At 39.7% G+C, this 26,328-nt stretch overlaps 1 protein-coding gene across 1 annotated transcript in view; it reads right to left on the bottom strand.

Annotated features, from left to right (window-relative positions):
* Nucleotides 1-26,328, bottom strand: part of LOC124555323 (probable medium-chain specific acyl-CoA dehydrogenase, mitochondrial) — a 194,721-nt gene that overhangs the window by 25,575 nt on the left and 142,818 nt on the right. Inside the window, exon 9 of the mRNA XM_047129201.1 lies at nucleotides 9,251-9,352. Within this exon, the coding sequence (XP_046985157.1) occupies nucleotides 9,251-9,352 (102 nt within the window). The remainder of the gene's footprint in view (nucleotides 1-9,250; nucleotides 9,353-26,328) is intronic.

The following is a 26,328-nucleotide window of genomic DNA, read 5'->3' on the forward strand; positions in this document are numbered from 1 at the left end:
GCTGTTACTTTTTGCATAAAAATGTTTTTTTTCTTTTGTGTGAAGTTCCTACTCATCACCAACAAAAAGTTCCTGGTTTCCTTATTCACCCCTCAATCTAAGCTACTAGATCAGATGGCCCATGATTTGCAGAGGTGGGCCTTCTTTCTCAGTAATACTGCTATGAAATTCATTACCATTCATAACTCAGCATACAAACGGAGTTATGCTATTGCAGTTGATGGCAGGACCCCACTTGGGAGTTCAACCTACAGGGGCTCTAGCTTCCACATTGGATGATACCTTGCAGCTGATGTTGCTGCATTTTACTGCAGTCAGGGCCAATGATCTCTTAGGCCATCAAAGGAAATCATTTCACCAGTCCAGAATGGATTGCCCAAGTGCTGGTTAGTATGTGCAGTCTGGCAAAATGTTTGTGCAGCCGCCAGCCGTGGAGACTTTAGGATCTGTTGCACCTTGAGTCACACATTGTGGAACATTGGACCCGATAGGCCAGTCACGCCACAGTCTTGTGGCCAGCAGCAGGGTTCACTGCCAGGTGTCATGGTGGGCCACAGAGGTCAGCATTTGTTTGCGGTGTATGTCAGTTGGGAGTATTTAACTCACCATTCTAATTAGTCGCATCCATGATTTGTTAGATCCTCTGCCTCACTATCTCAAAGCCAGCTGGGTAATGTGGTCATTTGTGGTACTGTTGCTGTGTGAGGCAGTGTGATCACCTGCTGCTGCCACCCAATGCACTCTCTGCCAACCAACTTTCGACTGCAGAATAGGGCACTGGCAGGGATAGACCCCTGTCACTATGGACACACAGCCCATTAAATCTGGATGAGACATTTCTCCTACAGCTGCCAGTGAAGAAACCATTGCCCCAGCCTCCACATTCTTTCGCCCCTCTGGCAGAGGTATGTTCATTTACCTCAGCATCAGATTTCCTGGCAACAGATCAACCACTGAAGGAGATATGTCCAAAATTGCATTGGAACTCACAGCAAAAACTTCTCCAATTTTGACTGAGTTGATATCCACTAGAGCAGGTACTACATCACTCCCCCTGAAAACAAGATGGGTGCAGTTGAGCTGGCACAGGTATCTCAGCAGAACAGTGCAGAATGCTGTCACAGAGGGCATGTGTGAGGCATTGTACGGGCAGAGCCACTGATCCTTTTGTTTACCTGCCAGCATCAATACGCCTGGCCCAGCAGCTCCTGTGCAAACATCAGCTATCTTGGACCTGGCCTTTGCCTTGTGCCGTGCTCAGTTTTCTAATATAGTAATACTATGTGCCAACATTGATGGTATTTGTAACTTTACAGGCTGACAATGCCACAAAGTCACATATACCCAACTTTTTTCATTATCATCTTTACCTTTTTCCATTTTATCTTCTCGTTTATTATGTTTCATTAATGTATTTATTACTATTACTTTTTCCATCTTTGTTCTCTTCCCTCACCTCTTTCTCTTTTTTTCTTACGTCCTTTTTTTCCTAGTTCTTAACTGCACAATTAATTTATCTTCTAAATCATCTTCACTTTTCATGCAGTCATAATCATGTCTGCACTGAAGCTTGCACAATGTTTACCAATGTTCTACCTTCAACCCCCTACTCTCTATTTCTTCTCCATCTACACCACTCCTCATCCTCACAACAAGTAGATACTTCTTATCATCAGGGCTGTGTGACATGTCCTTACTTTTTAAGTTTCTCCATCCTATCCCCCTCTCTGTTCAAATGGCTCTAAGCACTGACGTCATCAGTCCCCTGCACTTAGGTTAGTTAGGTTTAAGCAGTTCTAAGGACATCACACATATCCATGCCTGAGGGAGGGTTTGAACCTGTGACCGCAGCAGCAGAAGCAGCACAGCTCCGGACTGAAGCGTCCAGAACCACTCGGCCACAGAGTGCAAGTGCGAGTAGAAATTATGCCACAGTAGTCTACTGTTGACATACTTGATAAAGAAGCTCTGTCTTCCATCCCCATTTTTTTAATTGAAACTGACAGTTTATTATATAATATGCTGCCCATATTCCTTACACTGCCATGGCATTTATTCAGCCTCTTATTTGTCAGATATATTTGAGCAATGGTGCAGTTATGGTGACTCACCAGAATGTCATTTAAATTAGTCTCATTCATGAATATGCAACTAATTCTGTCTCTAAAATGCAAATTCACTGGACAGACATTATTCCCAATTCTTTAAAAACCGGCTATCTCTGTGTGTAGTCAGAACTGTGAAATTGTTTTCACAACTGAGTTTTGCATAAAAAGTAGCCCCTTACATTTATATCCCCTTAAAGGAAGGTTATACAAAATAAGTGGGTTCACAAGCACAAAGCATACAGTTCTCACGATTATCAGATCACATGTTTAGCTGAGCATGATAAATACATATAGCATTTGCTACTGTGTTTCACTCAGCAGCTTATGAGTGTACTACACTGTAGAATGTTACTGTGGTAATGGAAAGTCCTTGGTGGAAATGTAAGTAATGGAAGAAGCAAAGCTCACTATTTACATGAGGTTGAGTTGTTGATAGGCATGTGGCAATGTCATTAATCCACTTCACCAAAACAAATGAGCAAGCCCACTGCTGAATGTACAAAAGCACCTTTGCTGCAGTCGGCACAGTTATAATTGTTTACTCTCAACCGGCCACTGTGGCTGAGCGGTTCTAGGCACATAAGTCGGATATGGCACTGCTGCACAGGTTTGAATCCTGTCTCAGGCATAGATGTGTGTGATAGCTAGGTTTAAGTAGTTCTAACCTAAGGCCAAGTGCAGGGGACTGATGACCTCATATGTTAGGTCCCATAGTGCTTAAAGTAAAATTAAAAAGAAAAGTTTACTCTCATTTGATTTATCCTATGCTAGTAAAATAATTGCTCAGTTATTTAACAATTAAATTTTATTCACACAAAATAACTTTTAAGTTCTCATAGACATGATCCCAAAAAATAAGGAAAAGACCCAGGATCACCATCCACAATTATTGATCCACTGCAGTACAGAATTATAGATGAAAACACTCAAGATGGGATTACCTATGCGCAACATAAAAACGCTAACCTCCCCACAGTCTCGGCTCTGGTTGATGCAGGCTGAATGCATATTTCAGCAACAACACACACACTCAATAACATTGATAGATTCAGTATTGTGGTTTCACATTTGGATTTAGATGTGACAGAGGATATAGAAAAAACCTTGTCGGAACAAATTTACACTGTACTAAAAGAACTTCTTATAATGCATTACACATTGTTAATAGAGCTGCAATTACAAAAACTTTTCACGCATGAAAATATGGGTGATGAGATTCTGTCATAAGTACTTCTAGCTCCATGTACATTAGCAGGCCCTGAATTCTTAATACATGTAAATGTTGTTCAGGCAGATTTCATAAACTTCCAGCCCACAGCCATGCAGTCATTGTCTTCTTTGCTAAGACTTGAAATGGCAAGTCAAGTTGTCTGCAGTGGTGTCTGAAGCACAAACTAACTCATTCACTAGAAATGACATCAGTTGACCTCTTCTTATAGGGAAATGTGAAGAGACTAGTTCACAAGAATTTGGTTGGTACTTGTTGCTATAACTTTTGTAGCCATGGAAGTAGTACACAAAACTCGTGGATTTATTCAGCATGTAAGGTAGTTGATGGTGTTCCACTGTACACTCTTGACATATGGCCTCCACATGCAGGCTGTTGTGGCAAAAAATGTCAAATATTGATAACCATGGCAGTTTGGTCAGGACTGCTGGCTCTTCAAATGAGAGGATGGAGAACAATACCAAGGACCCCAAAAACGCCATTGGCTCGAATTACGATGCTGCGAGTGGTACAAGCCTGCCAAACCCAGCATGGGAGAGAACAGGCAACACAACAAGGTCACTGCACTGGCATCGTCAATGGTGGCAACACATGGCTATTTATCAGAAAGGACATTCCTTGCTGCCTCCATAAGTTCATGCACAATTTGGGCAACAATGGCTAAAGAAGGGTGGAAAAAGGTAATGCCCTAGTCTGAACCTCAGAATCAGTAGTTAATCTTACCTTTTGTGCCGACTTGCTAATTTGAGACATGCTTGTAATACATTTGGGATTGTCAAACTGACACTTGCATGAAACACCCTGTAAATTGGTGATCCAGGCTGTAAATGACTGCCCAGTGCAACCAACAAAGCTCATCAATGGGAAGTTTCTCATGCTTAGTGGAGGGCTTTAAATTTTGTCCAGCAGTGCATATTTATATGAAGCTGTCCAACATCAACGCTGCCAGGTTATCAGTTGAACGAATGATATGCCTTAACTGCCAGTGCAGCAAGAACTGACACAGGTAATTCTCCCACCTTTCTGTTAACTCACTGAAACCAGTAAGTGGCATCAAGGGTGGCGGGAGCAACACAGAAAATGGAACAAGGGGTGTCTTGCTTTGTATGCCAGCTTCAGCAGTGGCAGGCCAGTCTGTATTCAGGGTTGTGTGTTGTGAGTGCATGCATCTGCTCCTTTTGCTGTGGCAGCTGTTGCTGCTTCTTTGTAGGCACAACTGTTACTGCCAGCATTGCAGGAACACTGGGTACATAGCAGACCCAGTGTACACTATGAAAAAGGGAAGGAAAATACACACACATAAGTATGTCCTTGATCAGCACTTCAGTATCTGCACAGGCATGATAGTGTCACTTCACTACACAGTCAGCAAGGATACTGAGTAAACACTGGCCCACCCTGCCTACTGTGACCCACAGGTAAACACCTCTGCCAGTGGATCTGCCCTCCATGGCAGGTTTCTGCACTATCCCACTACATTAATCCTACCAGATCGTCTGCCTCCATTGTGATGATTGCTTGGAGGGATACTAAAACTGTTTTTGTGTTTGATGCTGTTTCAACCCCTTATATGCCCTATCAGGCCTAATAACACCACTACATGTTGACTGATCACTGTCAAGTACACAGATACTGCATTCTCATGTGAGACAGCACATGACAGAGTTTGAATGGGGGCCTCAATGTGTCTCCATTTGGTCAGCTGGTTGAATTGTGCAATATTCAGATTATCGGGTGTCTTTTTCAACAGGACAATGCTTGTCCACACATAGCACACATATATGAACTGTGTACATTATGTTGTGGTACTCCCATGGTCAACAAGATCTCCAGATCTGTCCCTAACAGAATATGCATGGGTACAGTTTATATGTCAACTTAAACCCAGTGCTAGTATCAGGAATATCAAGAACAATTTAAAACACTTGTAAGCCATCTTACCTCAGGAGAAGATACAATGGCATTATGACACTTTCCAACCAAACCATTGCATGTATTCAAGTTAGAAGTGGTGCAACATTGTACTGATATGTGGGTTCATACTGTCAAGTTCTTTGTAAATTAGACCCAATTTTGTAGTCAGTGAAATAACATCAGATATCCTCTCAAATAATGAAATTTAATTCTATTTCTTCCCCCCATTGTAGGTGGTTTTTTCCTCCAAGCAGTGGGTCAAATTTTGCATAGCTCTAGGTTCTTCCACAATTCAGTTAATGACTTGAATGAATAGATGGTTGCACATTAGCAATTCTCTGTAAAGGTTGTTTGCACTCTACCCCACCATATTTTGCAAGACACATCAAAAATACTATAGCAATGTACTGAGAGACCTATGATGACACCATTAGTTGAAAAATAATGAAGCAGTGTCAGAGTAAAACGAATACAGGAACTGTACATGTATTTCTCACTTTTGTTATGTTCAGAGAAACATGTTACTTTTTTATAATTTCATAGATGGAGAAACCGGTGTAAAATATTAAAATGCTTAATCAATAAATGATCTGGAAAGACAATGACAAAATGAGCAATCATGTGAATAGTTCAATGAATAAAGGAATCAAATATTCAAGCACTATCTAGGGATTACACTTTCGTCCCCAAATAATGAGAATTTAGACAAGAAATTCTGCTTTACTGTCGCAGAAGCACCTATTGAGAATGATGTCATTGTTATCTGCCTGTGTGTTCACTTGGGACATAACAAGTTGGAACTCTTCCATCTGTTACATTTTCTTCTCCCATGAATAACTAGATTTTTTAGTGTGTTTTCAGTACACCTGGATATGAAATATACAGAACGCAGAGGGATATGTTACTGTATTATTTTGACAAATTTCCCCTTAAATTCAGGGTTTAGTTGGTCCCATTGATTGATTGCAATGCTGCAATTAGTTTTACAGGAAGCTCACTTCATTAGAAGTTAAAGGTAATTGAAAATTCTGCTACAGTAAGTAATGGAGAAACATTTTGAGCTGATCCATAGAATCCAAGGTATTTCAGTGTAAGTTATTCCATAAGTTAACTGGTTTCAGGTAACTGAAAGTTTTGATCAACGTAATTTTCATTGCCTTTTTTGCCTTTGTGCTTGATATATTCTGAACTCTGACACAGTACTTTTATTAATATATTTTTTTCCAAATCAGATTACACCCATTATTAATTAATTGGGCCACTGTTTAAGATTTTGGATAGTTTATCATAATGTCAACTTATTTTCAAGATAGATGCCATGCTCATAGTTACAGTAATCCCAAAGTGGAATCATAGGAGGGTTCCATATATTTTTATTATTTATCAATCTTCAACACTTTTCTTATATCAGGAAATGGTTAAGTTTTATAGTCCCTTAAAACAGTAAAATCTAACCTAGCCAATTCTCAAAACAGTATGTATTTTCTGGAATCAGCAAATATCTGTACGCCATTCTTTAAATAGGCCATTTCACCCCAAAATTGTCAGAAAGGACTGACTTAAGTCTACTAGAGACACAAAAAAGTAACTGAGGGTTTTAATTTGTTTTTCTTTGATGGAGTAGACAATACATTTAGCAGTTATTTTGCTTTGCTGAATTTTAGAACTGAGAAATCTAAGTTTTTATATGAATATGCTTCAGTTTTTTTCAAAAAAAGTGTATGATGGAGGATAGCAACTATGAACATAATCCCTTCTTGCAGAGAAAATGCTGCAAGGGTTGCAAAGATTCTGGAAAGGTTGTAGAACTGTTTTACCTGAGTGAAAATATTGGCTTAAATGACCTGTATGAGGAGTTCACCTGTCTCTGAGAATACGTTTGCAACATGATCACAGTCTTATTTTTCACACTACTGCTAACTGGCATAAATTATTTTCTTTAGACCTAAGTAAGGTGTATCAAATATTTCAATAATGGTAGGATTGTTGTCAAGAATCCATGGCTCCAATGCCTTTGCAAAACAAATCATTTTATTTGTGAAGGATAAGAGGTCTAAATTTGTTGAATGTCTGTTTCTTGTGTTAATCAAGGCATAACTCCAGCTGACAGTGAGCTATAAATGTGTACCCTTTTCAGAAATATTTAAATTTGCAAAAACTGATATTCAATAATTGATTCTAATTGTATTTCACTGAACCTCAGTCACATACTGATTGTTCAAAAGTGCCAAACTCTTGAAAATGATAAATATGTACTTTTGATATTCTTTGAATGTGTACTTCCGAAAACTTAATATTTTCTGCACTCTATTAAATACATGGAAGGCCTATGTAATTTTTTGTGTGATATGATATGCATATGTGTTTTAGCTTTGAAAATCTTTTTATTATTTTTAGTATAAAAATTGTTTTTTGTCTACCAGCAAATGGAAATAATTCAACTATAATGACATAAGAAATTTAAAGTGGTTTATGATTATAAAGGAACTTTTATAAACATTATAGATTGTATGCTATAAACTTATGATCCTTGTGTGTGTGTGTCTTTTGTGTGTGTGTGTGTGTGTGTGTGTGTGTGTGTGTGTGTGTGTGTGTGTCACAGTGACATGGAGGAGTGGTGGGCCGAGAGGGTGATGTAGGACAGAGGAAGAGGAGACTGGTGAGAGGACGATACACATTGAAAGCACCAATGATGGCTGCTAATCAGTCGAAATCGATATGGGAAATTAAATAAAGAAAACATGATCTTGCGACTAGTTGCTGCTTATTTGGTAATTTTATGGTCTATGGTTGCTGCGCAACTTGGGAACCATATGGAGCCCCCCCATTCACAAGAATATTGTGTTTGATCTTGGCCACAGTTTAAGGCCAAACATGTGGTTAGAGTTGACCACTTAGACAGTGGCCCTACATTTGAGTATATGACGTGCCTGCTTTCACAGATGACCATGTCACTGATAGGAGAGGAAACACCTATGACTGAAATAGGATGTACTGGGTGGGCATATAGAATGTATGTTGCACCTAGGTCTTCTGCAGGGATACGGCCATGTGGCAAGAAGTTTTGAGAAGGTATAGGGCATGACCACCCACCAGCTGTCACCAAAATTTGACAAAGAGGAGTGCTGACCACCCAGTGGCTGAACATCTACTGAGCACAACATGCTCAACCTGTGCCATCTGGATCCTCCCCCTGCCCTCTCCTGAATACAAGCTTCTCTGAACTGTGTAGATGAGACTTGCCCTGATTACTTGTTTGCATTGGTTAAGTAGTGAAATGTTGCAGTATAAAAGAAACAAATTTAAGCATCTATATTCAAAAAAAATTTTCATTTTCAATTACTTAATTACTGTCTTAGAACCATCATTAATGTTGACAGTTGTGAACCTGAACAAACAATAAGAAGTGGGTTCAGAATCATTATCAAATTATTCTGCATTATACTCCACAGTGATAATCGTAGGCCACATATTGCCAATGAAAAAATCATCCAATATAGTTTTACTGTGAAATTACCCATCTACCCTGCATTCAAAACCTAGTTTTCCTAACTTCCACAGTTTTATGCAGCTGAAAGTCTTTTGGAGGGAAGTACTTGTATAGTGACATGGCAGGGTTTTGAAATTATGTGATTATATTAGATATACTGTCTGATCGTTGAGGTGTGGAATACTTTAGATAAACAAAAATATGCTAGTGTTGCTTCCTCAGACTTGATGTAGATGCTTCACTGGAAATGAGAATGCACCTCCGAGTATAATTTTTGTATTTCAGTTTCTTAGGCATTAATAAAATGTATTTAAATTTTTGATAAGGTATTTGTTTCCAAATTTAAAATTAAACTTTTTTAAAATTCACTCACCAGAAGTACACTCTATTAATAATTATTTCTAACCAGGCGAGGCAATGATTCAAGAATGAAACTGCTCATGGTGCTGCTTCAAAAGTAAAAGGAGTAAGTAAACTAATGAAACTTATACCTTTGCTGCCTTTACTTACTTGATGATTTGCAATAGTAGTTCCAAATGTCTTCCTCTCGAGAGAGTATTTTGTTGCCTCATCCAGTGCTCGTTGTGCTAAGCCCACTGCACCAGCAGCAACCTGAAGAACAAAGGACAGAAATCATTTCAATGGGTTAACATCATCATTAAATTCTCTGTGTTCATATACTGTACTCTTACAGTTAAATAGGTACTCTGAAATATGTTACAATGAAAAGGATAATTTTTTAGATAATTTATAGTGAATTGCAAAGTTTTTATCACCGTCAGTAACTGAAGAAAATTCAGTTCGTGGGTTGTTGCAAGTAATTTTTTATGAGAGACTAGTTTCTTTTCTTTCAAACCTCTACTAATTAAAAAAAAAAATTGGCATCTTCGTTGAACTCTCCTCCAAGGTAAAGGAGTCTGACTGTTCATGGTGCTTTTCTCTGTGTATGCCTGATACCTTCTATTAGCTAAATATAATATGGATTACATGCACAGTTTAGCAGTGTTCTAATGTTTCGTAAGCAATCCCTTTCACAGACAAACTGCAATGTCCTCATATTTTTCCTGTAAATTGAACCCTGCGACTTATACCTACAACTTACTCTGTGAGATTGCTCTACTTCATATCACCTTTTGTTTTTACTTCCAGGTATTTATAAACAGACAATCAATGAGTCACAACTGGAACCAGTCATGTCATATAAGCATCTACATTTTCACATTTCATGATGTGCATAGCTTCACACTTCCCTTCATTAAGATCTAGATGCCAATCTTAGCATGAAGCTAATATTTTGTCAATACTAGACTACATACAGCTACAGTTATTTTGAGATAACACTTTCTCATTCATTACCATGTCATTTACAAATAGCTTGAGATTGTTGTATATATTAATGACTTAGTGTGTGGCATTAGTTGCAAACAGCTCACGTCCTTGGGGCAAATCTGAAATTTCTTCTGTTTCTCTCGTTTCTCTCTCGTTTCTCCCGTCAATGATGTCTCCATCTACATCTGCACATACATACACATACAAACATAATCTGCAAGCCACCATATGATATATGGTGGAGAATACCATGTACTGTTACTAGTCTCTTCATTTCCTATTACACTTGCAAATGGAGTGAGGAAAAAACCATTGTTTATATGCCTCAATATGAGCACTAATTTCTCTTACCTTGTTGTTATGGTCCTTACATGAAACGAATACTGTCATTTGTGGCTAACTGCAGGACAGTTCTACTGCCACAATATATACTTTGTGGTACACTATTACGAAAATTTAGAGAACTGTCTTCCTTTCAGGGATTCTCATTTCAGTTTATTGACCCAGCTTCCTTTCAATTCCTGGGGTCTGTCTGTCCTTTTTTCACTTCTGGGATGTTCTTGTTCTGGTGGAGGTGCACACCTAACAGCGGCAGTTCAATTTCAGCAATGATGACTGCGAGAGGGTGTGATTGGCAGTATGGCAGATGGAGCCATCAATTCAGGGCAGTCGGGCGCAGCAGCTATGGTTGGACAGAAGTGGCAGCAGCACTTAGGATGTCACCATCAGAACAGGCAGGAGATGGCACCATTGTTCTTGAGAATGAGAGGGCCACAGGTGTTTGCATCCAGTTGAATGGGAGCATCACCCATCCTGGTCATTTTTCCACTATTAGTTATCTTCTTGTCTGGTGGAGTGGCTGTAGTGCTGTGATCCCAGACACATCTTTTGAGGCTGGATACAATTTCTGACTTAGGGCTTAGCTATTTGCTTACATGAATTCCTGGAAGAATGAGTATGGCTGGTGTATCCTTGCTGGCAGTTGTTACATTTATCCAATTAATTTGACGGCCCACCCAGTGTTCTATTCTGGATGCATCCCAACATCTTTGGGGTAATGGGTTTGTTTCATTAACTTCAGCTATGAACTGTCAAAGTTGCTGCTTCATCTGAGTTGCCATAAGCTGGGTGGCTGTTTGCTTTAACCTTTGTATCTGTCAGTCACCTCTTGAGTCACTCTGGTCACCATGACATCTTTCTGGTGTTTTAGTTCAATATGGCCATGTGGAGTTGGGGACCTTGGTTTCTGCCTGTTGTCTTTTAAGCTTGGCATTTCTGTGTTGGCTGTGGTTTCACAGAGGCCTTTGCTATTTTGCACCAAACCGGTATTTATCTCCTGCGTGTGTTTATCAAAACTATTTAGCTACTAGTGGTATGGAACCACCCATTAACAAATGCCTTAGTGTGTTCTAGGTTTGCCAGTGTGAGGACCACAACGCCATTCTGATGGGATGGAAGGATGCCTGGACCTGTGATGGCCGAGGGATGGCAACTAGGCAGATGACTCGGCAAATCAGTCTCCCAGCCATTGTCAGTTTTCATGACCAGTGTTGCTACTTCTCAACCAAATATCTCCTCAACTGGTCTCGCAAGGGTTGAGTACACCCTGCTTGCCAGCAGCACTAAACAGACCCAGATGGTGACCCATCTAAGTGCTAGCCAAGCCTGACAGTGCTTAACTTCAGTGATCTGACAGGAGTTGGTGTTACCATCATGAAAAGGCTGTTGGCACTATTAATCACACCAAATAGAAATTTTATCATCGTTCAGAAGGATAAAGTCACTCAAAGATGACACTTCCCTGTACGCAACAGCATCATCAGCAAATAGCTGCACGCTGATGCTGATGCTCATCCTGTCTGTCAGATCATTTATTAATGCAGAGAACAAGATACTATGGCACACTCATCATTGAAGACAAAATACTGGGTTCTATTACTTAAGAAGTGTTAAAGGCACTCACATATCTGGGAAGCTATTTTGTACCTCTGCTGCAGGTCACCATTTCAGACTGTTAACAAACAATTTCCAGAATTCTAGGAATGTAGAATCTGCCTCTTGCTGCCCAACATCCATGGTTCACAGGATATGATGCGATGGTTCACAGGATATGATGTGTGTGTGTGTGTGAGAGAGAGAGAGAGAGAGAGAGAGAGAGAGAGAGAGAGAGAGAGAGAGAGAGAGAGAGAGAGAGAGAGAGAGAGAAAACGAACGTCAGCTGGTGCTGGTAACCCTCATTAAGTAGTGTCACACGGGATGTGGCAAGCAAATCAGATTGTGTCAGTGTGTTGTCACAGGACAAGACAGGTGGAAGGATTCATGCAAATGTTAAAGCTCAAATGAAAAAGTCTGAGTTAGAAGCTGTGTGAAATGGATTTGGTAGTGACTAGCTGATTATCATTGTGTATGCAGAAATCTGAAAACTCCCATGACACAAACTGCTAACTCTAATCAGAGATGAAAGTCTGAAGGGAGCCCTTGATAGCAAAAATGACCAACTGTTCCCCAAGATGTTTCTAGCCACTGTTGATGCAGTGTTTGACAATATACAGAAAATCTGACAATGCATTGATGACCAAGAACCAAATGTTACTCACAAAGATTCCTGCAAAATCCATGTGCACATATCCCAAGGGTTCTCTGGAACTGATCAAAGGGAAAACTGACATGGTGGTGCAGCCTGATTCTGTGCAGACTACACAGGCCTACACAAGGTCTCAGATACAGTGATCAGTCACCGGCCAGTAGACATGACACCAAACCAAAGTCTTTAGCAAAACATACCCCAGTGAAGTGCATTTTGCAACTGGAGCAGCCAAGGGTGCAACACCACAGGGAACACCACTTGACTGTTGTCTTCTTCGTGGCCAGAATGAGGATCCCTTGAACAACACTGAGCCAATACCATAGCAGCAAAATGTTCCCTCTAGAGCTGATCTGGTGTGGCATACATACTCGAGCCAAACCATATAGACAGCTGAAACTATTTTCCAAGAAAGTGGGTTGACAGCCATGATGTACTGCATCATCAAAAGAAAATAAAGCAATGTCTGCTACAAGGTATTGTATGCAAGGTACATTCATTGTGATCAAACTCTGGACTGGGAACTGCCAGCAACCATGATTATGCATCTCTCATTAGCATGCTGGGTAGTGGACTGGTAATGAATGACATAACTTTAACATTTTCTTGTATGAAACGAAGTTATTACTCATCACTGAACACAAGTACCTCATTCAGCCCTCACTCAAAACTAACAGATTTGACTGCCCACCAGTTGCACAGGTGAGTTGCCTTCCTCAGTAATTATGTGATTAGATTCTTTAATGCCACAAATGATAGATGCTCTGTCTGAGACACTGAATGTGCTTTTTCAGCTAACCCACAAATATTTTGCTCAAATCGTGAATTTACCACTAAAAAGTTCCTGTTCCACATTATCATAATGTGTACAGACAGAGAATTCTCCCCTCAGAGAATACACTGTTCACTACAAAACTTGAAGTAGTCGCCATTGCAACATAGGCAACTAAAGCACCTATATGTGTCTAAGTTACTTAGGCTGATCATCACTCCCCTGTATATCAGAACTCAATTGGCCACCACCACCACCACCACCACCACCACCAACAACAACAACAACAACAACAACAGAAGATGTAGGGGTGATGCTTACAGGGCACTGGGGATATACTACAAGGACAAAAAAAACACTGGGGCCTCTGATGACCATCACACAGCTCATTGACTGTCACACACTTTTACAAATTGAAATATTTTGTGGCAGGCCCCACACACTGCGTCTGTATGTGTCATTTGGCACATGTTTAACAGGATTGCCCAATCAGTGCAGGACCACTGGCTTACCCATTGAGCAGAAACAGGTTCAGAAGGAGAGCAACACAAAGAACCTAAAAAAGTTACAAGCTGGTATTAATATGCTTTGATCAATATATACCTACCAACACCCACATAGATGAAGACGTGCAGTGTCGTGATGTCACTGCACTCGAATCATCAGTGGCATTGACACACATTATCTCACGGCAAGGCTGCTGGGGTCACCCCAAGGGGCATCAGGGACTGTTAACCAAACACATCTAACATTGCCACCTTTGACTTGCCACTACTGTAATTCATGTAATTCTGCAAACTTAGCAATTTTGGCAAAAGAAGGGTCAGACAAGGCCAGTGCCACAGTTTGGACCTCCAGTTTGGGTGTTAATTGCTCAGTCGCATACATGATTAGCAAGTCTGCATTGAGGTTGTGTGACTAGGGCCTCCCATCGCGTAGACCGTTCGCCATGTGCAAGTCTTTCGATTTGATGCCACTTTGACAACTTGTGTTGTCCTACTCATCATCAATTCATCCCCATCAACGCGCAACACCCAGACCCTAAGCCGAGAAAATATCTGACCCAGCCGGGAATCGAACCCGGACCCTTAGGATTGACATTCTGTCATGCTGACTACTCAACTACAGAGGGCGGACTGCATTGATGTAGAACATTGTGTTACTAGTTTCACTGACCCCAGTGTTGGCTCTTCTGCAAACACTACATGGACCACTGACTTCTATGGTCTCTTACATGTGTGTTAGAGGAGGCCGAAATGCATGCGTTTTAGCTCACGCAGGCTGGCGTGAGGAGGGAAGAACTGTACTGACGTGAGGTCTGGAACATGACAAGGAATTAGAATTTAGAAAGCGGACGTAGCTAGTTTCTATCCTGAACAATATTGTGAATCGTGTACCATCAAGAGCAACATTCATCATTAATGGATTAAAGTTAAGTATCAAACTAGTTAAGTATCATAGTTTAGCATAGCCTTCAGCTACATCATTTGCTACGACCTAGCAAGGTGCCACATTCAGTTACTATCGTCTCTGCAAATGAGAGCGTCTGTAGACAGTGAGCCATCACTAGCAAAGTCAGCTGTACAACTAGGGTGAGTGCTAGGGAGTCTTTCTAGACTATACCTGCCATGTGGTGGCGCTCGGTCTGCAATCACTGGTAGTGGCGACATGCGGATCCGACATATACTAACGGACCGCGGCCGATTTAAAGGCTACCACCTAGCAAGTGTGGTGTCTAGCGGTGACACCACAGTCCATGCCCCCATACAACTGTCCAGGGTGCTTATGGAGTTGGTTAAACTGCAACCGTGCTGCCAACACATGGATTTCATGACCAACGTATTGTGCAAGAATCTGACAAATTCATCAAAGTTAAATTTCTCAGGCTCAGTAGAGGGCTTTAAATTATGTATGATTTCATATGAAATTGCATTGCTGGGCAAAAACACAGCAGCCTTATCAAGAGGATCAATGATACACGTTACCTGCCAGTGCACCAAGAACCAGCACAAGTAATTCTCCCACCTTTCCATAGCCTTGTCAAAACAGTTGATTGGCATCAGGGGTGGTGGGGACAGAGGAAGAGCAAGCCTCTCTTCCAATGCCTGGCACACTGTCAGCACAAAGTGTGTATGGGGCCATTCTGTGTTCTGATTGAAGAGTTCCTGCTGCAGCTGCAGTGGGACCATGGTGGACACAATTTTACATTACAAAAAACAAAAACAAAAAAAAAGTGCATCACATGCATAAGAATGCGTCACCACTTTAGTATCCATATAAGGTGTGAAAATGCCATGAACCATCACTGTTGGCATGAATGTAAACTGTAAAAGCCAATTGTGGCTTGGAAATAAGAAGGAAGCTGAACCATGGAAGAGGGAGCAAAACTTGACTTGGAAGTCAGTCAGTAGGGCAGTAGTGTGTGTTTACGTCTGTGCTTCATCTTGGTGTTCAGACAAACTCGGCCAATGTGAACATCTCTCACTAGCAAGTGGAAAACAGAGCACAGCTTGAGGTGAGGGGTTGGTTAAAGGTAGGTACAGTCCAGCAGTTCCTACACTGGTGTCAACTATCATTGCCAACAAGTAAGCACCCGAGTCATTGGAGCAGCCCATTCTACACTTCCTGCACGCTCTGTGACAGTGTTCTGCACTACAGTGAGGTGACAAAAGTCGTGGGATATCTGATGGACCTCCTTTTGCCCAGAATAGTGCAGCAAGTTGACGTGATGTGGACTCAACAAGTCATTGGAAGTCTCCTACAGAAATACTGAGCCATGCTGCATCTATAGCCATCCATAATTGCAAAAAAGCTGACAGTGCAGGATGTTGTGCACAAACTGACCTGTTGATTATGTCCCATAAATGTTTGATGGGATTCATGTAGGGTGATCTTAGTGGGCAAACCATTATCTTGAACTATCCAGAATGTTGTTGAACTAATCACAAGCAGTTGTGGCCCGTTGACATGGCGCATCAATGCTTAGGAACGTGAAATCCATGAATGGCTTCAAATGGTCTCCAAGTAGCTGAACATAACTATTTAGAGTAAATAATCAGTTCAGCTGGACCAGAGGAACCAGTCCATTCCATGCACACGCAGCCCACACCATTATGGAGCCACCACCAACTTCCACAGTTCCTTATTGATAACTTGAGTCCATTGCTTTATGGGGTCTGCAGTGCACTCAAACCCTACAATCAGTTCTTACCAACTGAGATTGGGACTCATATGACTAGGCTACAGTTATCCAGTCATCGAGGGTCCAACCAATATGGTCACAAGCTCAGGAGAGGTACTGCAGGCAATGTCATGCTGTTAGCAAAGGTACTCACATAAGTCGTCCACTGCCATAGCCCATTAACACCAGATTTTGCACACTGTCCTAGCAAAGACACTCATTGGATGCCCCACATTGATTTATGCTGTAATTTCATGCAATGTTGCTTGTCTGGTAGCCCTGACAGCTCTATGCAAACGTCTCTGCTCTCTGTCTTTAGTGAAGGCCATTGAACATAGCCTTGTCCTGGGTGAGAGGTAACACCTAAAAATTTGGTATTCTCAGCACGCTCTTGAGACTGTGGAGCTCACACTATTGAATTCTTTAATGATTTCTGAAATGGAATGTCCCATGCATCTAGCTCCAACTACCATTCCGCATTTCAACTCTGTCAATTCCCATCATATGACCATAATAATTTCAGAAACCTTTTCATATGAATCAGTTCAGTACAAATGACAGGTCTGCCAATGCACTTCCATTTTAAACCCTGTTTATGCAATACTACCACCACCTCCATATTTGCATATTGCTATCAAAAATGGCTCTGAGCACTATGGGACTTAACATCTATGGTCATCAGTCCCCTAGAACTTAGAACTACTTAAACCTAACTAACCTAAGGACATCACTCAACACCCAGTCATCACGAGGGAGAGAAAATCCCCGACCCCGCCGGGAAACCGGGCACGGGAAGCGAGAACGCTACCGCACGACCACGAGCTGGCATATTGCTATCCCATGGCTTTTGTCACCTCCGTGTATTCCACTTACATGAGTATGAGCTGGCACAGAAGGATAGCTGTTAGGCTGTATACTGGATATCTAGCCATCCTCTAAGCCAGATAGCTGGATTCTGATGGCTGGATATTCAACCGAACATTGCCAATGAACATGTCATAATGTGTACCCGACAGATATCATGAATGGTGATGCCTGAAATCAGCAAAATCCTTCCTGAATGAAGCAAGTGAGTGATTTGACTATGATTTTTTTGTAAATACAGTCAATAACTACATCAGTCACATTCATTTGTTGTTGTTTGAGGTTCTTACTGATACTAACTTTTTAATTGCAAGATAAATTACGAAAAATATTATCATCACTGTTTACATCAAAACATTCCCAAATGATAAGTTTGCCATTTACTTGTTGTTGCAGAGTTCAAATTTTTCATGGCAGAGAAGGAAAGAAGTACATATGTACCAAATCATTAGATTGTTTTTTGTTCTTTTGTTTTGAATTGTTTTACTAAACTGATTAGTAAGGTGTTTGTCCATATATATTGTGATTAGCATTGTTAAGTACATATCAGCAACCAATGTGCTACGAGCTGATCACAAGCCTTCGCTCCCAGCATCCTCCATACAACAGCCCAGTTGATGTGTAAGACAAGCTTCACCTCCTCCTCCCATAGCATCCAGCTTACAGCTTATGAAAGAACAAACATGTAATGGATCAATGCATCATAGAAGCTACATGAAAGTTGATGAGGAGTCATCAGAAAGGCTAGGTACAGCTTCTTTGTTAAAATCTGTAAGCAATATCAACAATTGCTACTCTGCCCAAGAATGAACACTAGATTCACAATGGCTACTTCTTACTGCAGTGCACAATAGTGTTGTGCAGCCAGGGTTAGCAATGAGTGGTAATAGTTAGCTGATTTGCTGTCACTACAGAATGTTGACAATCAGAGGGGGTCCAAGTTAAAGTATGTGACCTTTAGAAACACCCACACATCCCAAATAATTTTCGTTAAACCAAGTATTTGATAAATAGGTATCTGCCAATCATAGTTATAAAAAACATTCAGACTAGTAATAAATACTTAAATACATTTCATTAGGTTTAAATTAGGTTTTTTTTTAATCTAACAGGTACCTCAGGTATGAAAAATCATCTGAGCAAGAAATATCCACATACATTCCAAGCAGTGCATAAAGCTATAGCTGCTGCCATGCCTACAATGTCTTTAAAAGTCTGTGGCATTGTAAGTTGCATTTCTGTCAATGTTTTAGATTAAATTGTACCACAATCATTTAAAAGGAAATTGTTTTGACATGTAAACATCACAAAAAAATCATTGTCTAGTGCAGTCATTACTGCTACTAAATAATGTTCCAATGTCTATCATACAAAGGAGTGGATTTAAAGACTTGTAGGTGTCAGGGGCAGTTTTTTGGGAAACTGTATGTAGGGCATGGTATTTTATAGCAGGGTAAAATGTGGTCTACAACAGAATTTATGAAAAATCAAAACAAATATTTCAGGTGCTTTCATGGTTTTTGTAACTTTTATGTGCACCTGTTTGCATAGTAATGACAACTGCCTGATCTTCACATTTCATTAGTTGTCTCCTGAACTGCAGTTAGAACATACAGTTTTTCCTATGAAGCCTTTTCTAGATTCTTGGGCTAGAGAAAATGCAGCAAGGGAACTTAATACTATCACTGGGACATTACCAGTGAAATACATTTACTCATTTTTGAAAGTGGTGCTAACGTGGTGAAAGGTGTCTGATTTAGCAGAATCATAATCAGCCATTCAGAGCTGTAACTGAGTCATTATTGGTCTAGGCTGAAGTAGCAGGAATGTTGCTGCTGGTAGAGGTTTCATAATGCACTTCAGTTGTTAAAGCTTAGCTTCTTTTGAATTGCCAATAGGTTTTCCTTGAGCTAACTTTACCACAGCATCAGTTGATGCAAGGTATTAACACAGTGGGGAGTGATAGCCATTTTTATTTCAGCAGATGCATTATCATATAAAGGGTATGTCACTACACATGGCTGATCACAATATACTTAATGATTTGATGTCTCATCAGTGTGTAAAGCTTTGAAGCCTCTGAAGAATAGCAAAAAGTAAGTCCCAGTCTCTTCTGCATGTCAAAAGTAAATCTATAATTTGCAGCATTAAATAACTATTTAGATATGACTAATGCAGCTGGAGAACCCCTCAATTATGGAGATTCTTGCTGAAAGCTAAATTAGAATGTTGTTTCACTTCCTTAAATGAAGTTCCACATTTCTTGACTGAAGCCATTCTAAACCCAAAATTCAAGACAGGACTATCTGGGGGTTGCTGAAGCTGAATGAGTTACACACAAGATCCTATCAAAATTCTGTGAAGAATCTTCCACCAGTAGCAATTTATCTCCAGTGCTTGCTAAAACAAGTAAAGGGGATGAGACTGAATAAATTATGATTCACAAAGCTGACAGGACATATTCGGGGATTGCTTTAACCAGGTGTCCAATGAAAATGACAATAGTTAGTGTAAGAGTAAAAGAAAAAAAACTTAATTGCAAGAAAGATTGACTTATTATTTGAAGATACTTAAAATCAGTTGTAGCAGTGACTCTTATAAGTTGGTCAGCTAATGTTACACAAAACTTAAATTCTAGCAACCTTTTGTACATTTCATCTTTCAGCACCTTGCAGTATAGTATAAATTATGAAGTGAAATTGCTTGTCTCTTAATGTAGAGAAACTGTGTTTATTTATTAGCCATTTTAACAAAAATAAGTTGTTATCCATGAGTTGCCTCCAGTTCAGTACTAGTATTAGTGTTTTGATTTGAAGATATTATGGTTTTGTGTTCAAAGTACCTTATGTGTGAATTGCATAAAGTTAGTTTTAAGAATTCTTCATAATTTATTGAAAAATCTGGTATCCACCAGATATTGACCTATTATTCAATATTGTACAGGTAGTAAAATTAAGGTCAGACAGGCTAGATACTGGATAGTTGCTAGATATCACCTTCATACCTAGCATACACATAGTCCTTTGCCAATGATGGTGACAAATTAGATTTAAATTAGATAAACTTTTTGTTCATTAATCCACTCACTGAACATTAAAAAAGCCATTCTGAAAAGTCTACAATGTTGTATGGCATATGAAGGTAAACACATGTACCATTCTTTCACTTTTCCTCCTCATTATGCAGTCAGAAACATTCCACATTGGTAAGAATATGGACATGTTTAAGAGAACTTGACCCACCAACACTGATATTCTATAATAACCCCAGCAAACCAATTGACTTTGCTCTTTTGGTTGGCCTAGTCGGGTATCTAGTACTACATTCTTGTAACGGGTGTCATCATCCATATTTTCCATGAAATATTTGACCTCACTCTGTCTTCAGAACCAGTTCTCAATGAATGTCATGGCGATCATCTCAGCAGGTATGTCCTTAATTGCAACAACCTCTGCCCACAGCATGCATGTGTCCACCACTGTGAATATATACATGTAGCCTTCAGATGAGGGAAGAGGGCTGGCTAGGTCAATGTGAACATGCCCGATCTTCATATGCAAGCAGATGAGGGACATTTTCTGATGATTTCAGATTTTGCTGCTTTGGCACTGATGCATTAACAAGCCCAGGTGCACTTATTTTTTCCTGATGGAAGACCACACAAATGAATCAAGCATCTGTTTGACAGTAGCATTGGAACCAGGTTGTGTCAGGTTGTGGACACTGTTGAAAGCCATCTGTCAAAACTGAGACATAATGTAAGGCCTTGGTTTGTTTCTAGATACATCTCACCATATACTTTCCATGCTGATGGTTGCATCCAACAGCTGGATGTGTAGGCTGATGGAGGAGTCATTCAATAACAGTTGATGTTGTTGATTCAAATACTGAGGAGTGGCAAGGTTATTGTAGTTCAAAACAGGCAATAAGCTGGTGATGCTGATAACATCATAGGCAACTACTTTATTGTTAATTGGCATTCATCATGTGAAAAGACATCCACCACAGACATATATGATGTGTTTGAAATGGTGTGGAGAGCACATTTGGAATACTGACATGATAGGTTTGTAGTCAGTGCAAATGGTAACTAGTCAGAACCTGACAAGTGGGTGGAAGTGTTGGATGCTCTCTGATTGCTAAAAGCTCCCTATCATAAGTGCTCTGACTTTCTTTTTCCAAAAACTTCCAACCTCTAATGTGTTTGGATGAGATGCAATGTCCATTAACTGTTTGGTGTATTACTGCACAAATAGCTTTTATTGTTAATGGCAGCCAATACACTAAGTGCACTCCAGGAGCCAGGTGATTGATTGCCACAGAATTGGTGAGGCTTTCTTGAAAGGCCTTGAAAGAGGCTTTCATGTTGCAGGGGTCCCTGAGAGGTGGCATCAGTAAAAATTAACCAAGCTGAGGAAATTCTTCAGTTTTTGATCATTCTGCAGCTATGGAAAGGCACATACAAATATCTAATTTCCCAGGTAAGGGTGTGATGCCATGTGCCAACACTTTATAGCCAAGGAATGTTACTACACTTGTCCTCATTGAGCATAATTCCACAGTCAGTTAACCTCTGTCACACTGCCCTTAAATGATGCTCATGTAATTGGATGTTTTTAGAAAATACTAGTATGTCATTGAAGTAAGTGACAGTCCAAATGGCACTATCATTGCAGTTTTAAGTATGAGTTTTTGGTTTGCCTTCTGGACCTGAAAACACAGCCCAGATGTGACAATGCTTTTTGGTTGGGTTCTAAGGGGCCTTGCATTTTGCTTCAGTCATTGGTTGCCACTGGAATCTGATTAGCCGGCTGGGGTGGCCGAGCGGTTCTAGGCGCTACAGTCTGGAACTGCACGACCGCTACGGTCGCAGGTTCGAATCCTGCCTCGGGCATGGATGTGTGTGATGTCCTTAGGTTAGTTAGGTTTAATTAGTTCTAAGTTCTAGGGGACTGATTACCTCAGCAGTCAAGTCCTATAGTGCTCAGAGCCATTTGAACCGTTTGGAATCTGATTATATACTTCTGGCAATCTAACACATTAAAAATGGTTACACCTGCCAGAGCACTGGTGAAACCTTGGATGTTTGGTACTGGGTATCTATCTAGGATTGTTCAGGCATTTACCACATAATTGCTGTAAGATGCCATGAACCATCCTTATTGCATGCTAGATGCAGTCATGAGGACCAAGGACTGCCTGAACAGTGATTGACTCTATCCTGAAGCATCTCTTCGAAAGTAGCTCTGGTCTCGTGCAACTGTTCCAGCATGATCCTACAGGTGTGGAACAAAACAGGCAGCCCAGGGGTGGTACAAATGTGGTGCACCATTTTGTGTGTGGCCATGCCTCATGGCTTCAGGCAAGGCAGTAGCCAAAGGAGATATGAAGGGGGTCTGGACCCCTCCCTCTTCGAATGACCTAACTGACATTACGCATGACCTAGTTGCTGTCCCCATCCCGTATTCCTATCTCTGGATCCCAGCCAATATTGTTATTTATGTGTAACAACAATAATTATTGCCTACAGTGGTAAAATTAAAGTTTGCAAAATGTCGCCTGATTATATATGTTACCGTGAATGACTGAAATTGGAGAATGTAGACTTTCACCATTGAATGTCAACAGATACCAAATACATTGGTGAAAGATCAAATATTTCATTACATTGTTGTACATTTGGACCCTCTCCAGTATGTGTCAACAATCACAGATATGCTCTGGTGGAGGTCCAAAACAGAAGAGTCAAAAAACAAGTGACTGATTCCAAACAGAACAAAGGATTTGGCAGGAGAGAGCCAATCAGCTTTCAGTTTTATGCAAGCTTTGATAACACAAGCAACATTTTCTTATTTTTTTCTGATACTCTAATTTATACTAAATGGATACTGCAGTAAATCGTGATCTTTTTCATGAAAAGTGAAATGCATTAATTGCGCGTAAATGAGAAGACAATTGTTTTTATTTTTCTCAAGAAAAGTATTCTAAAATACTTTATGAAGTGGTTTCTGCTAAAATTAAATGCAACACACCTTTGAATTACAGACAATTAAAACGTTTAGATGTTTTAAAAGTTAATGAAGAAGAGAAGTTAATACTGTATGTTCGTTTGCCCTGGTTTTAATGGTACAATTATGTTAACAATGAAGAATTGTACAGTATACTATGTGAAACTTGTATCAGAATAGGCCATAGAGGAAAAACACGTATGCTTAAAGAGTTGAAAGTTAAATACAAAAATATTACATATGAAGTTTTATTTAAATTTATGCGAACAGTGTCAAATGAAACACAGTGCGCCTAAGAAAGGTATTGTTGTGAAACCAATGGTTAGTTCTGAATTAAACTCAAGATGTCAAGTTGATCTGATATATTTGCCATCTCTGTTTGACTGCAGATGTAAGTTCATAATGGTGTATCAAGATCATGTAACTAAGTTTGTCCAGCTACGACCTATGAAAACTAAAAGAGCTGAAAAAGTAGTGCATCATGTTCCTTCAATATTTTTAACATTCGGTGCACCAGCAATATTGCAATCAGATAATGGCACAGAATTTAGTAATAGTCTTATCCAAAATATTCTCAATGTGGAAAGATGTTAAAACAGTTTATGGAAAGCCTCGTCACAGTCACACAGGCTCAGTTGAAAAGGCCAATCAGGATATACAGAATATGCTAACTGCATGGATGAATGATAACAATACAAATAAATGGTCAGATGGTTCATCCTTTGTTCAGTTTGCCAAGAACACTACATACCATGAAGGAATACGCCAAAGTCCTTATGAAGCCATGTTTTGCATTAAAGCAAAACAAGGCATATCATTGTCTTTTTTGGCTGGCGAACAAATCACAAATATTGAAAGTGAAGAACAACTCAAATAAATTGCCAATACTTCTGAAACCAAAGAACAGCATGAAGAAACTGTTAATATTTATTAAAAAATTTGAGGTGATGTCATACTGAAAACCGTATTCCAAAGAAAAATATTGAAGAGGACCTACAACCTACAACGTCTTCACATCAAGTTCTGTCTGAAAAACACCAGTTGATTTCTACAAAATGAGTGTTGCTTGCAGTAGAAGATTGTCTTTCAGAGCCAAAGATGTATTCGTACATTATCATCAATTTGAGCAGGAGGAAACTGTTTTTGTGAAGTTCGTAACAAGTCCCTGATGTCGATCGTGGTCATACGGATAGCCGAAATATGTTAGTGGTTGTTGTTGGAATAGAAGACTCCAACTTCTATAAACTGGCAAATAAAAATGGTACCCTCAAGCAGCTTTACACACATAATCAGTTCATAATTTCTAAAGAAAAGTTACTTTCCATAGATGAGATTTCTTTTCAAGAAATGTTGCCTTTTCCCTTGCTTATCGAATTAGCTGCAGCTGCTTCTGTCATTGCAAAAGGAAGTGTTCCACTTGTAAAAAGCAAGGGACTCATTTGCAATTCAAAGTGTCGTAATAGTTTAAGTTGTTGCAATAAATAAGATTTGAATCACTTAAGTAAGCAATTTTTATAACTATTATTTTCTTTTCTCATGTAGAATGTACTGTGTATTTTAAGTTCTTGATCATTCCTTTCAGAAAGAGAGGCAAAACAGTTACGTCACCCTTGTTGGAGATTTATATTTTCTTCTCAGTCATTCAGTCACTATAAAATGTCACATGTCCAACATTCACCATTAGTGCATGGTGAATGCCAACATTTGCTGGTGTAAGTCAGAAATAAACCGTATTTAGCAAATATTTCAGACATACACTAAGCGACTATGTGAATGTTGACATTCACTGGTGGAAATCAACATTCTCCAGATTTGTGTGTTTCACTGTAACACATACATGATAATGAAATTTGAGCTATATTAACTTGACAGGAAAGGATTTGTATGCCCCCTTGAATTAGTCAGCATCTCACACAAAACAGAAACATTGTCCCAAAGCACAAAGAATTTATGATAACATTATTTGGAATAAGTTTTAAAGGATTGTGGAGTTCTTTGTTATATGTTTTTTGCATTTAATAGTTTCCCAACACCATCTTTGTTTACATGTGATGTGTTACAATAGAGGAAGGAATGTGTGACCAATGGAGGTACTTTATTTTACTTGTTTATTTTCACTTTTAGACATACATTTAGTTTCTAGTCAAAACAAAAAAAACTCCTCAAAACCATGTTCTGAAATAGTATTTGTTTCTCCACTACATAGTGCCACAAGTTACCCCAAAATCATGAGACAACACAGATTTACATGTGTTAGTATGACGTGTAACTGATGATGGAGGTTTAAACCTTCAAAATGCATTGTGGATACAAATAAATCAGTGATTGGTAACAATGAGCTTGTTGTTTCATTTGAAAATAACTGCATAGAAGATGAGCTGAGCATCTCTTTGAAGCCTCCTGGGACTAAAAACCATATGATAAATAAATAATAACCCTAATTCTCCTCATTTAGGCTCATGTTTTTGTCTGCCAGGATGTTCTTTAATGCAAACAATGATCTTCCTTATTTTGCAAGAAGTGAGAGACGCATGCTTAAATGAGGAAATTTAGCAAAATGTGTGGCTGGATCATTATGGATCCTTTGTAGTTTCACCACCAAAAATTGTTAGATAGAGAAGCTAGAACAATTAGAACAGAGACATATTTAGTCCAAAAGCCATATCGGTAATAATCATGGTGTCCCAAAAAATTTGTGCTTGCCTGTTCCTGATTACCCTTCACTCTGGATTTGAGCTGAGAGAGTGAAGGGAGATTGGAGCATGACTGCTTCTTAGTGGTTTGCCATATTGCAGCACTCCTAACTAAGGAGATTGTATCTCCACTTGGTGAAAACTCTAATGAACTATT

Source organism: Schistocerca americana, chromosome X (assembly GCF_021461395.2).
Source record: "Schistocerca americana isolate TAMUIC-IGC-003095 chromosome X, iqSchAmer2.1, whole genome shotgun sequence".
In the NCBI taxonomy this organism is placed as follows: Eukaryota; Metazoa; Arthropoda; class Insecta; order Orthoptera; family Acrididae; genus Schistocerca; species Schistocerca americana.